Genomic DNA, 14,328 nt, shown 5'->3' with positions numbered 1-14,328 from the left:
GGGTCATGAAAATGCTCAGGATATGACGTTTGGGGATCAGGGGTGGTGGTGTTTTTGTTTTGGCTGGTGTATTCTTTGTATTTTTGTAAATTAATCTTTTGGAGCATTAATTCTTCTTAATAAGGCTTTTAATTTTCATAAAATTGTAATTGAAGCATCGATTCACCTCTTACATGAATTGGACCTTTGTGTGAAAAAATGGAAAAGCACGTGAAAAGAAATACCAAGGACATGATTTGGGTTGTCATGGCCGTGCTCACACACACTCAATGCCTGACTCTCTTTCTGTCCTGATCCTTTTTTTCTCCATCTCTTCCTTTTTTCCCCTGAGCATTTTGACAATGTTGTCCTACAATTCTTCTTTTCATGTGACAACCAAATCACAAAGGTAAAATTCTTTCTCTGCAGCCCTCTACGAGTTCAGAGTGCCCGAGTCCATCGAGCTTGGGGCAACACTGGGAGTGATCCGAGCCATGGACGCCGACATCGGTGAGAACGCGGAGATGGACTACAGGATCATCGGGAGCGACGGCCCCGGCATGTTCGATATCACCACCAATAGGAGCACGCAAGAGGGCGTCATCGTGCTGAGGAAGGTCAGGGACTCTCAGTTACTGTTACAATATATGGGCGAGGGGGGGTTATGTGCCCAAATTAGTAAAGGTGGTGTAGTTTCCTGTGGGGATGTGCATGGGCGTGTTCTCCCCCAAACTTTAATTGTTACGACTTAATTTACTCACTAACATCTCACTTAAAAAACAGTGTCCTGTTACAGTAGTGCTGCCAAAATCCAGATGAGAGAAGCTCTGAGTTGATATACTTTGTTGTCTTTCTTCGCCCTGGGCTTTGCCTGCCAGGCTACCCTAACCCTCTGTTTGCAGTTGCTTATTTGGGCGTCACGCTGCCTCAGAGGAAGCCCTGCAGACACAAACCAGCTAAATGAGACTAACGTCCACTGCGTGTTTACCAAGAAAAAAAAAATATCTACATTTTTATTTACAATAACAGCACGTCCACACAGGAGACATTCAGATGTGACATGGGTGTGATTTCATGATAATCTGAATGTATAAAAAGAATATGATCTATCATTAAATTATTCTCTATTAATAAAAGTATTAGGGATTTTAAGTCAGGCCATAAAGTATTATTTGCTAGATAAAAATAAATGCAATGAAAATTTATTGCATTTATTCTCCTAGCTTCAGTTTTGGTTTTGGTTTTTTTGTTCTTCAAGGATCCTCGACTTCACTGTGCTCTCTCAAACCAGACCTGCTCCCCTGCATGTAACCATCCCACCTCTCATACTGACAAAAAAGGGGAAGCAACACAATGAACTGCAATAACTGCATGAGCTCAATAAAAGAGCAAAGCGATAGAAACTTTTTATTTCCATACGCTCTGACAGCCAGAAGATGGACAGTAGAGTTATTAGATTTCAGCTTACACTTGCCCACACTTCCACTACATGTGTTTTGAGTGAGATTCATTCTTCCTCTCAGCTGAGACCAAAGCAGAAATATTGATGCTCAGTATGGATCGCAGCATTCAGCACTGTGCTGTGCCGTGTTTCTGATGTATTCAACAGAATCTGGCAGTTGCCTTATCAAGCGCCCTCTCTACAGCCTTCGATCGATCGCTTCCATCATGCCATCATTAAGTGGAAGATGACATAATTGCCTTTTGTAGCCGCGGCGGTGCTGTAGTGGATGTGGTGTGCAGGCAGAGTGTGCGTGTGAGGAGTGAGCATGCCCTAATTCTGAACCTACTAATTAAATGGGCTTGTCAAGTGGTAGTGCGTCCCATCTCTGCTTGTACCGGTCCTTCAAAGCAACATATTCCACCCGTTGACGTGTGGTCCCCCTCTTGCCTTAACACGAAACACCAGAAATCAGTGGCTCATATTATGTTATTATTCATGGCTTCAGAAAACGGTTTGTTCCATCTGGATTTTTCAAGCTTTCATGGGCTGTTTCCAACAATCACGGACCCGGAATCCTTTCATATGTACAGTAGGCAGCCCGTGAGGAAGCTCACTCTGATCCAGCTGCTCCTGCTCAGCACTGGGCGCACAGTCATTAAAATGCACCGCTCCCCAATTATTTCCATCAATAGGGGGATACCTTCAAAAAAAAAGTTTAGAAAAGGAACATAAAAGCAAAAACATACCGTTAAAATGAATAACTTTACCAGTCATGCAGGAATCAGGCTACTAATCACCCTGCACTGACTGTAAATTATAGGATGTAAGAGCAGTGTACAGTAGATGCAGGATTACACCGGATCATTCATAAAAAGCTGCTTCCTTTTAAGCAAACAAATGGGTAAAATAAAAGCCTGTATGCCAACAGAAACAGTCTAGCATAAATATGGTGTAGGAAAACTTCCACAAAATGAAGCCTTATTAAATCTTTACAATTCTAATCATCCTCATTAATTGATGGAAGTTTAGTCAAATGAAACACCACACCAAAGTCTGACACACCAAACATCAGTATTTTCCCTGTTGTGTTTAGAGTAATCTGGCGTATCTGATCTCTTCATTTAACAACAAAAAATAAAAAGTAAAACAACAACACCAAAATGAACAGATGTCACCCAGCAGACATCGAGAGACAGCTTTGATTGATTGTGTGGAGGGGATCAGGAAATCAAGTTGAAAAGCACAAACATCAGATGAGTTGATTGAAAATGTGGCATGTCTTTGTCTGACTGGAGAAGAAGAAACAACAACAAAACAAAAGAACATGGAAATGTATAGCGTTTGTACATTATTTTGCATTCAAACTGCATCTGAAGCATAAAGTTTATGTGAAATTTATATATCGCTGAAATTGTTCTTGTAAAATGACACACCAGTCACATTATTCAGGCTGTGGCAGCAGCAAGAAAAAGGCCGTTCCATGTCCAAAAGAGCACAGGTCTGATCTGTGCAGCAGCCCATGTGTGTGTGTGTCCACCTTGAACAAAACACTGAGCCCCTTCACAGGCACTTATTAGATGATGCTCTGTCAGTTTAATGAATAAAATCCCAATTTGACCTGAAGTTAAATGTGGCAGGATGCTCTGAATGGAGATTAGTTTTCCTGAAAATCAACAGCTGAGCGTGCTGCTGCATACAAATGAATGTTTAAAAGTAAATATTAAGGGACACAGGCTATGATTAAAGCAAAAAAAAAAAAAAAACATCACAGAAGAATTTTCTTTTTAATTCAAGAAAACAAAGGAAATGTGTGGAGTTACAGTATGTTAAATAGCTTCCTTGTATGTTTTCTCACTCTGTTCTGCAGCCTCTGGACTTTGAGAGAAAGCGTCAGTACAGTCTCCGCGTTCAGGTGGAAAACGTCCACATCAACCCTCGCTTCTTCTCCATGGGCCCATTCAGGGACGAGGCCACCATCAAGATCATCGTGGAGGACGTGGACGAGCCGCCGGTGTTCGAGCGAGCCAGCTACGTGATGGAAGTCAAAGAAGATGCAGCCAAGAACACCGTCATCGGCTCCGTCAGCGCGTCTGATCCCGATGACAAAAACAGTCTCGTCAGGTACTGAACCACATCATATCTTAAAGGACCATACCAGTGTTTCCCATGTTTTAGTCCCATTACTAAAAGTCAAAAATATTTGACTGTACAGCTAACCATTTAACTACCTGTGCTGCTGTGTTTTAGAATTCAGAATTCCATGAATTATCTGTACAAAAAAACAATTAAAAAGACTGAGCGTGACAGTTCATTAAAAACAACAAACAAACAAACAAAAAAAACAAACAAAAAAAAAAAAACATTTACAAACCAGCACTTGTATGGTATGCATTTGAACATGATCAGTAAAAATGTCTGGCGCACACACAGATGTTAGCAAAAGATCTAAAATGTGTAAAACTGTGAATGGTCATTTAAGTTTTTGAGACAAGTTGTTCAAATTTTGATGCTTTAACTATCAGGAAACTCCACTTTAATGACTTGCGTGTAGATGTTCACATACTGTGATGAAATTAAGTAGTTGGTAGAAAGACACATCGTTCTATGAGACATAGAAAATACAGCTAAATACTGAAATGTTCAAACGTTCACTTACACAACTCATGGAGTCAGTCCATTCAGTTCATGGAGATACAAAATTATGCAAGTCTTCTATTAAATAGGAGTAGTGGCAGTGGGGTATGAGGCTGCGCCTTCGACTGAATCTCAAAGACTTTTTCATTTTTATGATGCACTAAGGGAGTTGGCTCTCAAGGTTGAAGTTCCACCACTTTATTGCAGGTGTCAAATATGATATCATTCTCTTTTATCGCCCATCATCAAGGAGGTAGCTACCCCGTGGCATTTAAAGCTGCGCAGTGGAGGAGGAGAACCGGGAAGCCTGAGGGCTGCCTGGCATGAGGAAGTCACTGAGACGGTTATCTTCATTAGCTCGCACGGCTGCCCATCACATATGCAGACATGTGCACATTTAGGCATTGATGCATACACACAAGTCCCTTTGTAAGCACGGGTGAACGTGCACACATTTACATTACGTAGGCAAAGAAGAAGACGCACCTTAACATAAAGGTTCGGCTGATAAATCAGGACAGTTTCACATCAGATGTTCACAATGATGAAAGTTAACCCCTGAATTTGAAGGTGGTGAAATCTGAAATTGTTTGTTGCTGTAGGCGTGATGAGCTACTCTGCCTTAAAAAGCTGTTTCATTAGATTTTTATTAGTCCTGTTTCAATGAAGCATTTTAATGTGGTGATTTTCTAAATGCTGTTTCCAGTATTTAGTTTACCAAGGGCAAACTTTGGAAATAAACACTAAAAACCTTTTAATAGTTTGGCATGAAACTGAACAAGTTATAGACTGAGGTTTAAAAATATCTGAGTAGCATGGTGTTCTGCCCTCTGGTTAAATGATGAGATTTACCCTTTAGTTCTTTAAAAAAGAAGAAAGTTCGTAATTCATTTATTGTTAAATGAATTAAATGTTAAAAATATTATTTACAGCTAAAAACAGACAGCACTGCGTTATTTTGCATTAATTCACGGTGACTTTTATTTTGACGGACTGTAAGAGATGCGCTGTGCATTATGGGATTGAGAAGACCGGTTGTAAACATGGTTGTACACAGGTGAATCTCTGACGAACATGGAGGAAGTTCCGTGTCTTACACTTTTCCTAGACGCCTTCGAAAGCAATTCCTGTAAGTTTCGGTTCTTTGGTTGTTAAAAGCACGTTTAAGTGTCTTAGATTTACGTTCTTTATACAGCAAAAGTTTTATGCTAATGCATTATTTATAGTTTTCATAGAATGAATGAATGAATGAAAGAATGAATCTGAACAATTAGCAATTCAGTGACAATGGCAAATTCTCTTGATGAAGATCATTCTCTATTAAGGTCAAAAGTTTCAGGACAGGCGCTAAATGGATCTTGAGAATTATTTTGTAAACTGAGCTAAAAGAAGTTTATTTTATAGTCAACTACGTTCCATATAACAGCAGACTGTATATGATCGTGTAGTTAGGACCTGCTTTGCATTGATATATAGTGCAGCTGCAGCAGTTGTCGACTGGTCAGTCAGTGGACAGAAAACACAGCTCATATTTTGATACTGTTGAATTATTTTATTTTTGCTTGGAAAAAAACAAACTTTTTTAAAATTTCATCTTCTTAGTTGTGAGAGTTCACTGCTTTTCTCCATCAATTAAGTATTAAGTAATTCAGTAATTTTAGGTGTTGAATTTGTTCAGATCAGCAGATATATTGATACTCAAAATAAACATTAACTAACTAAAATACAGTAATTTAACTGATGTTGAACCAGCTATTACATGTATCATCGATCTTAAAAATCTCCAAACTTACCCGAGGTCAAATTAGATACCTTCTGACCTACAAATCCTGACATAAATACTTCCACTGACTCTTGCTCTCAAAGAGTGTCTTCTGAAAATACTGTGGGTAAGCCAGTCGGTCATGTAACTTCTGTAGAATGGAAAGAGAAAATATGTCCCAACCCGCTGATCACTAACATTTCTGTAACCCTCCGTGTCCTTCTGCCTGGCCTCCCATCCAGCCAGCTGCCTGCTTGCTGAGAGCAGCACTTTGGATGCCCGGTCAGGACAAGGCGCGCTGTTATCTCTCAGTCATTAATCAGGGGAAGGGTTAGGGCGCAGCCAGCTGAATTATTGGGAATATTAGAAAAGCAATTAGTAAAGCCCACGGCCGACGCAGATTTAACAAGGTTAGAGTTACTCTCGGTCTGGGCTAGGTGGTAGGAGTGGAGGAGAGGCAGGCAGAGACAAGGAGGGAGTGTTTAGATAAAGACACTAAAATGGTTGATGCAGGAGAAGCAGCAGGGAGGGGCTGAGGAGAAGGGGTTGGGGATGGCTGGGGGAAGGGGGGAGGATCTGTGGAGTGAGGAGAGCGGTGCGACGGTGCATTGAGAGCCGTGGTTCATAGTCTCCCCTCGGGGGTCTCCTTCCTCTTACGCTGGCCCTCCTGATGCCTGCCACTCCATTAATCACACTGATGTATCACAGTAGTCTGGGAAGCAGAGAAAAACAACACAACTGGATAACCTGTTGGTTCCTTTGTGTGTGTCTTTGTGTGTGTGTGTGGGACTGCAAACACTTACATAAATCCGTCATCACCACAGAACCGATTGTTAGTGCCAAAGAGGACTGTATGTCAAATATGTTAAAGTGTCAGTCCTCCCAAATCACAAAGTCTGGTTTGTGTGGCCAGGTTTAAAGTTAAGGATGAACATGAACTTAAAGATTCACTTGTGTATTATTCTTGTGGCATTTAATACTAAAGATTTATGTTTGAAAGGTTGAAAAGTCACAGTTGGCAGAAATGTGGCCTTAATATGCTTAAAATGAAACAGAAAAGCAGCGTAAACCATTTTGATCAGATCTGATCTAACGCAGTGCATCACTGGCTCAGCTCAAGACATCAGTACTTATACATTTAAATTATGTGTGAGACAATAGACTGTTAATTTTGAAAATTTTACAGTGTTTTGAAAATTGTGATTTTCACTCGATGGCTGTGCCAAAGCAAATGAGAAAATCTGTAAGAGTGACAGCATCCAGTCTCATCCTGGTTTGGATGTTGGTGGTGGACAAGGCTTTACATTCAATCACTGATCAAATCTTTAAATGCAGTGGAGGCAAACTGAATTTTGTGGGATGACATTTGCAAAGCTCAAAAGCAACTTGTCCTACAGTGTCCTGTTAAATATAGATAATCCAAAGATTAAACCTGATAAAACCTGTTGACAGTAATCTCTGTGTTAAAAGAACATTGTTTCTGTAATAGAATATTCCTCTTTAATTTGTGAAATGTGAATTTTAAATGTTGAGCAGCACATGTAATTCATGGCAGCAGATGTTTCAGAGACCTCAGCTTGTACACCTGAAACTATCTCCATGGTTTGGTTTGCAGACAAGTTGATCTCTTGTTTGTTTTTTCTTAAGTACCTCCTGAAACAAATTTAATCAGGACTCACCAGTAAATGTGACCATTTCTATTATGGTTTACACCTGAGAAACTCAGTGAATGTGACTGTACCCTGTAGGCCTCGCCCAGGGAACACAAAACACTTGCACACAGCCTGAGTGCACAAGTTTAAAAGCCGATTCCTGTGTGTTCTTTTGTGCAGGTACTCTATTGATCGGCGCACAGACATGGACAGGGTGTTCAACATCCATGCAGGCAACGGGTCAGTGTTTATCCTCAGGGAGCTGGACAGAGAAGAGAACGCCTGGCACAACATCTCCGTCATCGCCACAGAGTTCAGTAAGTGCAACAGGACAGGAAGCAGACATTTCTGTTCACCCACGTCCTCTTATTTTGCCAGCCAAATTGGATTTTTGGAATAGATACTAACCTCTGAATGTTGTGTGCTTAACTGAAAAAATTTGGTTTTGTAGAGCCCAAGAACCAGACACATCCTGTTCCCCATTGGCTGGTAGCTGGTGTTTGTTCCCAACCCTGAACAGCACTTGTACACTATGAAATCTCGAAAAGTGGAAGAGGCCTTCTTTTATCTTAAAGTGTAGAAAGAACCAGGCCTTTTTGAGTGTAAGCTTATATTAGAAATTTGCATGTATTCCTAATTTTCCCTGTTTTAAAAGTATATTTCTTTCATTCTACATCAAACAATTGCCCTTGTTTTAATGTGGTGTTGGTAAAGTTTGCTGAATCAAACCATCCTCCATTTCTGTTGGTTGTTTGGATAAATTTCTAATCAGAAATACTTTTCCCTTTCATCAAGCATCCTCGTGCCGCACTTTTTTGTTTGGTGTAAAGTTCCCATGAGTGAAACTCCACACTTCCTTCAGAGGTTTCACATTTATAAGCCAGACTTCTATACTATGACCAAAAATAGTCATAGTATAGTAAGGCGTCAAAATCGTCCAAAAAAAGTCCAAAAATTTTTTTTAGACTTTTTTGTCATAAAAAACGTCATAGTATAGTAAGGCGTCAAAATCGGCCAAAAAAAGTCCAAATTTTTTTTTACCTCAAAATGTCATAAAAAACGTCATAGTATAGTATGCCGTTTTTTTCGGGCAAAAAAAGTCAAAAATTTTTTCGACCTCAAAATGTCATAAAAAACGTCATAGTATAGTAAGGCGTCAAAATTGGACAAAAAAAGTCCAAATTTTTTCGACCTCAAAATGTCATAAAAAACGTCATAGTATAGTATGGCGTTTTTTTCGGGCAAAAAAAGTCAAAATTTTTTTCGACCTCAAAATGTCATAAAAAACGTCATAGTATAGTATGGCGTTTTTTTCGGGCAAAAAAAGTCAAAATTTTTTTCGACCTCAAAATGTCATAAAAAACGTCATAGTATAGTATGCCGTTTTTTTCGGGCAAAAAAAGTAAAAATTTTTTTCGACCTCAAAATGTCATAAAAAACGTCATAGTATAGTATGCCGTTTTTTTCGGGCAAAAAAAGTCAAAAATTTTTTCGACCTCAAAATGTCATAAAAAACGTCATAGTATAGTATGGCGTTTTTTTCGGGCAAAAAAAGTCAAAAATTTTTTCGACCTCAAAATGTCATAAAAAACGTCATAGTATAGTATGGTGTTTTTTTCGGGCAAAAAAAGTCAAAAAATTTTTCGACCTCAAAATGTCATAAAAAACATCATAGTATAGTATGCCGTTTTTTCGGGCAAAAAAAGTCAAAAAATTTTTCGACCTCAAAATGTCATAAAAAACGTCATAGTATAGTAAGGCGTCAAAATCGGACAAAAAAAGTCAAAATTTTTTTCGACCTCAAAATGTCATAAAAAACGTCATAGTATAGTATGGCGTTTTTTTCGGGCAAAAAAAGTCAAAATTTTTTTCGACCTCAAAATGTCATAAAAAACGTCATAGTATAGTATGGCGTTTTTTTCGGGCAAAAAAAGTCAAAAATTTTTTCGACCTCAAAATGTCATAAAAAACGTCATAGTATAGTATGGCGTCAAAATTGGACAAAAAAAGTCAAAATTTTTTTCGACCTCAAAATGTCATAAAAAACGTCATAGTATAGTATGGCGTTTTTTTCAGGCAAAAAAAGTCAAAAATTTTTTCGACCTCAAAATGTCATAAAAAACGTCATAGTATAGTATGGCGTTTTTTTCGGGCAAAAAAAGTCAAAAATTTTTTCGACCTCAAAATGTCATAAAAAACGTCATAGTATAGTATGGCGTCAAAATTGGACAAAAAAAGTCAAAAATTTTTTCGACCTCAAAATGTCATAAAAAACGTCATAGTATAGTATGCCGTTTTTTTCGGGCAAAAAAAGTCAAAAATTTTTTCGACCTCAAAATGTCATAAAAAACGTCATAGTATAGTATGCCGTTTTTTTTGGGCAAAAAAAGTCAAAATTTTTTTCGACCTCAAAATGTCATAAAAAACGTCATAGTATAGTATGCCGTTTTTTTTCGGGCAAAAAAAGTCAAAAAATTTTTTGACCTCAAAATGTCATAAAAAACGTCATAGTATAGTATGCCGTTTTTTTCGGACAAAAAAAGTCAAAATTTTTTTCGACCTCAAAATGTCATAAAAAACGTCATAGTATAGTATGCCGTTTTTTTCGGGCAAAAAAAGTCCAAATTTTTTTCGACCTCAAAATGTCATAAAAAACGTCATAGTATAGTATGCCGTTTTTTTCGGGCAAAAAAAGTCAAAAATTTTTTCGACCTCAAAATGTCATAAAAAACGTCATAGTATAGTATGGCGTCAAAATTGGACAAAAAAAGTCAAAATTTTTTTCGACCTCAAAATGTCATAAAAAACGTCATAGTATAGTATGGCGTTTTTTTCAGGCAAAAAAAGTCAAAAAATTTTTCGACCTCAAAATGTCATAAAAAACGTCATAGTATAGTATGCCGTTTTTTTCGGGCAAAAAAAGTCAAAAATTTTTTCGACCTCAAAATGTCATAAAAAACGTCATAGTATAGTATGGCGTCAAAATTGGACAAAAAAAGTCAAAAAATTTTTCGACCTCAAAATGTCAAAAAAAACGTCATAGTATAGTATGCCGTTTTTTTCGGGCAAAAAAAGTCAAAAATTTTTTCGACCTCAAAATGTCATAAAAAACGTCATAGTATAGTATGCCGTTTTTTTTGGGCAAAAAAAGTCAAAATTTTTTTCGACCTCAAAATGTCATAAAAAACGTCATAGTATAGTATGCCGTTTTTTTCGGGCAAAAAAAGTCAAAAAATTTTTCGACCTCAAAATGTCATAAAAAACGTCATAGTATAGTATGCCGTTTTTTTCGGACAAAAAAAGTCAAAATTTTTTTCGACCTCAAAATGTCATAAAAAACGTCATAGTATAGTATGGCGTTTTTTTCGGGCAAAAAAAGTCCAAATTTTTTTCGACCTCAAAATGTCATAAAAAACGTCATAGTATAGTATGGCGTCAAAATCGGACAAAAAAAGTCAAAAATTTTTTCGACCTCAAAATGTCATAAAAAACGTCATAGTATAGTATGGCGTTTTTTTCGGGCAAAAAAAGTCAAAATTTTTTTCGACCTCAAAATGTCATAAAAAACGTCATAGTATAGTATGGCGTTTTTTTCGGGCAAAAAAAGTCAAAAATTTTTTCGACCTCAAAATGTCATAAAAAACGTCATAGTATAGTATGCCGTTTTTTTTGGGCAAAAAAAGTCAAAATTTTTTTCGACCTCAAAATGTCATAAAAAACGTCATAGTATAGTATGCCGTTTTTTTCGGACAAAAAAAGTCAAAATTTTTTTCGACCTCAAAATGTCATAAAAAGCGTCATAGTATAGTATGGCGTCAAAATCGGACAAAAAAAGTCAACATTTTTTTCGACCTCAAAATGTCATAAAAAACGTCATAGTATAGTATGCCGTTTTTTTCGGGCAAAAAAAGTCAAAAATTTTTCGACCTCAAAATGTCATAAAAAACGTCATAGTATAGTATGGCGTTTTTTCGGGCAAAAAAAGTCAAAAATTTTTTCGACCTCAAAATGTCATAAAAAACGTCATAGTATAGTATGCCGTTTTTTTTGGGCAAAAAAAGTCAAAATTTTTTTCGACCTCAAAATGTCATAAAAAACGTCATAGTATAGTATGCCGTTTTTTTCGGGCAAAAAAAGTCAAAAAATTTTTCGACCTCAAAATGTCATAAAAAACGTCATAGTATAGTATGGCGTTTTTTTTCGGGCAAAAAAAGTCAAAATTTTTTTCGACCTCAAAATGTCATAAAAAACGTCATAGTATAGTATGGCGTTTTTTTCGGGCAAAAAAAGTCAAAAAATTTTTCGACCTCAAAATGTCATAAAAAACGTCATAGTATAGTATGGCGTCAAAATTGGACAAAAAAAGTCAAAATTTTTTTCGACCTCAAAATGTCATAAAAAACGTCATAGTATAGTATGGCGTTTTTTTCGGGCAAAAAAAGTCAAAAATTTTTTCGACCTCAAAATGTCATAAAAAACGTCATAGTATAGTATGGTGTTTTTTTCAGGCAAAAAAAGTCAAAAAATTTTTCGACCTCAAAATGTCATAAAAAACATCATAGTATAGTATGCCGTTTTTTCGGGCAAAAAAAGTCAAAAATTTTTTCGACCTCAAAATGTCATAAAAAACGTCATAGTATAGTATGGCGTCAAAATTGGACAAAAAAAGTCAAAAATTTTTTCGACCTCAAAATGTCAAAAAAAACGTCATAGTATAGTATGCCGTTTTTTTCGGGCAAAAAAAGTCAAAAATTTTTTCGACCTCAAAATGTCATAAAAAACGTCATAGTATAGTATGCCGTTTTTTTTGGGCAAAAAAAGTCAAAATTTTTTTCGACCTCAAAATGTCATAAAAAACGTCATAGTATAGTATGCCGTTTTTTTCGGGCAAAAAAAGTCAAAAAATTTTTCGACCTCAAAATGTCATAAAAAACGTCATAGTATAGTATGCCGTTTTTTTCGGACAAAAAAAGTCCAAATTTTTTTCGACCTCAAAATGTCATAAAAAACGTCATAGTATAGTATGCCGTTTTTTTCGGGCAAAAAAAGTCAAAAATTTTTTCGACCTCAAAATGTCATAAAAAACGTCATAGTATAGTATGGCGTCAAAATTGGACAAAAAAAGTCAAAATTTTTTTCGACCTCAAAATGTCATAAAAAACGTCATAGTATAGTATGGCGTTTTTTTCAGGCAAAAAAAGTCAAAAAATTTTTCGACCTCAAAATGTCATAAAAAACGTCATAGTATAGTATGCCGTTTTTTTCGGGCAAAAAAAGTCAAAAATTTTTTCGACCTCAAAATGTCATAAAAAACGTCATAGTATAGTATGGCGTCAAAATTGGACAAAAAAAGTCAAAAATTTTTTCGACCTCAAAATGTCAAAAAAAACGTCATAGTATAGTATGCCGTTTTTTTCGGGCAAAAAAAGTCAAAAATTTTTTCGACCTCAAAATGTCATAAAAAACGTCATAGTATAGTATGGCGTCAAAATTGGACAAAAAAAGTCAAAATTTTTTTCGACCTCAAAATGTCATAAAAAACGTCATAGTATAGTATGGCGTTTTTTTCAGGCAAAAAAAGTCAAAAAATTTTTCGACCTCAAAATGTCATAAAAAACGTCATAGTATAGTATGCCGTTTTTTTCGGGCAAAAAAAGTCAAAAATTTTTTCGACCTCAAAATGTCATAAAAAACGTCATAGTATAGTATGGCGTCAAAATCGGACAAAAAAAGTCAAAAATTTTTTCGACCTCAAAATGTCAAAAAAAACGTCATAGTATAGTATGCCGTTTTTTTCGGGCAAAAAAAGTCAAAAATTTTTTCGACCTCAAAATGTCATAAAAAACGTCATAGTATAGTATGCCGTTTTTTTTGGGCAAAAAAAGTCAAAATTTTTTTCGACCTCAAAATGTCATAAAAAACGTCATAGTATAGTATGCCGTTTTTTTCGGGCAAAAAAAGTCAAAAAATTTTTCGACCTCAAAATGTCATAAAAAACGTCATAGTATAGTATGCCGTTTTTTTCGGACAAAAAAAGTCAAAATTTTTTTCGACCTCAAAATGTCATAAAAAACGTCATAGTATAGTATGCCGTTTTTTTCGGGCAAAAAAAGTCAAAAATTTTTTCGACCTCAAAATGTCATAAAAAACGTCATAGTATAGTATGGCGTCAAAATTGGACAAAAAAAGTCAAAATTTTTTTCGACCTCAAAATGTCATAAAAAACGTCATAGTATAGTATGGCGTTTTTTTCAGGCAAAAAAAGTCAAAAAATTTTTCGACCTCAAAATGTCATAAAAAACGTCATAGTATAGTATGCCGTTTTTTTCGGGCAAAAAAAGTCAAAAATTTTTTCGACCTCAAAATGTCATAAAAAACGTCATAGTATAGTATGGCGTCAAAATTGGACAAAAAAAGTCAAAAATTTTTTCGACCTCAAAATGTCAAAAAAAACGTCATAGTATAGTATGCCGTTTTTTTCGGGCAAAAAAAGTCAAAAATTTTTTCGACCTCAAAATGTCATAAAAAACGTCATAGTATAGTATGCCGTTTTTTTTGGGCAAAAAAAGTCAAAATTTTTTTCGACCTCAAAATGTCATAAAAAACGTCATAGTATAGTATGCCGTTTTTTTCGGGCAAAAAAAGTCAAAAAATTTTTCGACCTCAAAATGTCATAAAAAACGTCATAGTATAGTATGCCGTTTTTTTCGGACAAAAAAAGTCAAAATTTTTTTCGACCTCAAAATGTCATAAAAAGCGTCATAGTATAGTATGGCGTCAAAATCGGACAAAAAAAGTCAACATTTTTTTCGACCTCAAAATGTCATAAAAAACGTCATAGTATAGTATGCCGTTTT

At 36.0% G+C, this 14,328-nt stretch overlaps 1 protein-coding gene across 2 annotated transcripts in view; it reads left to right on the top strand.

The window, feature by feature from the left end:
- LOC121200376 (cadherin-6-like) overlaps positions 1-14,328 on the top strand; it is a 79,205-nt gene that overhangs the window by 36,622 nt on the left and 28,255 nt on the right. The window contains exons 6-8 of one of the 2 annotated variants that reach the window (XM_041065643.1): positions 409-596; positions 3,291-3,544; positions 7,652-7,788. In XM_041065643.1, the coding sequence (XP_040921577.1) occupies positions 409-596; positions 3,291-3,544; positions 7,652-7,788 (579 nt within the window). Of the gene's footprint in view, positions 1-408; positions 597-3,290; positions 3,545-5,126; positions 5,187-7,651; positions 7,789-14,328 lie in introns of those variants that run through there. The other variant, XM_041065645.1, reaches the window with a different exon arrangement.

The sequence above is a fragment of the Toxotes jaculatrix genome, chromosome 20 (genome assembly GCF_017976425.1).
Source record: "Toxotes jaculatrix isolate fToxJac2 chromosome 20, fToxJac2.pri, whole genome shotgun sequence".
NCBI lineage: Eukaryota > Metazoa > Chordata > Actinopteri > Toxotidae > Toxotes > Toxotes jaculatrix.
The sequence above is the reverse complement of the archived record's forward strand: the minus strand, read 5'-3'. Positions and strand labels throughout refer to the sequence as shown.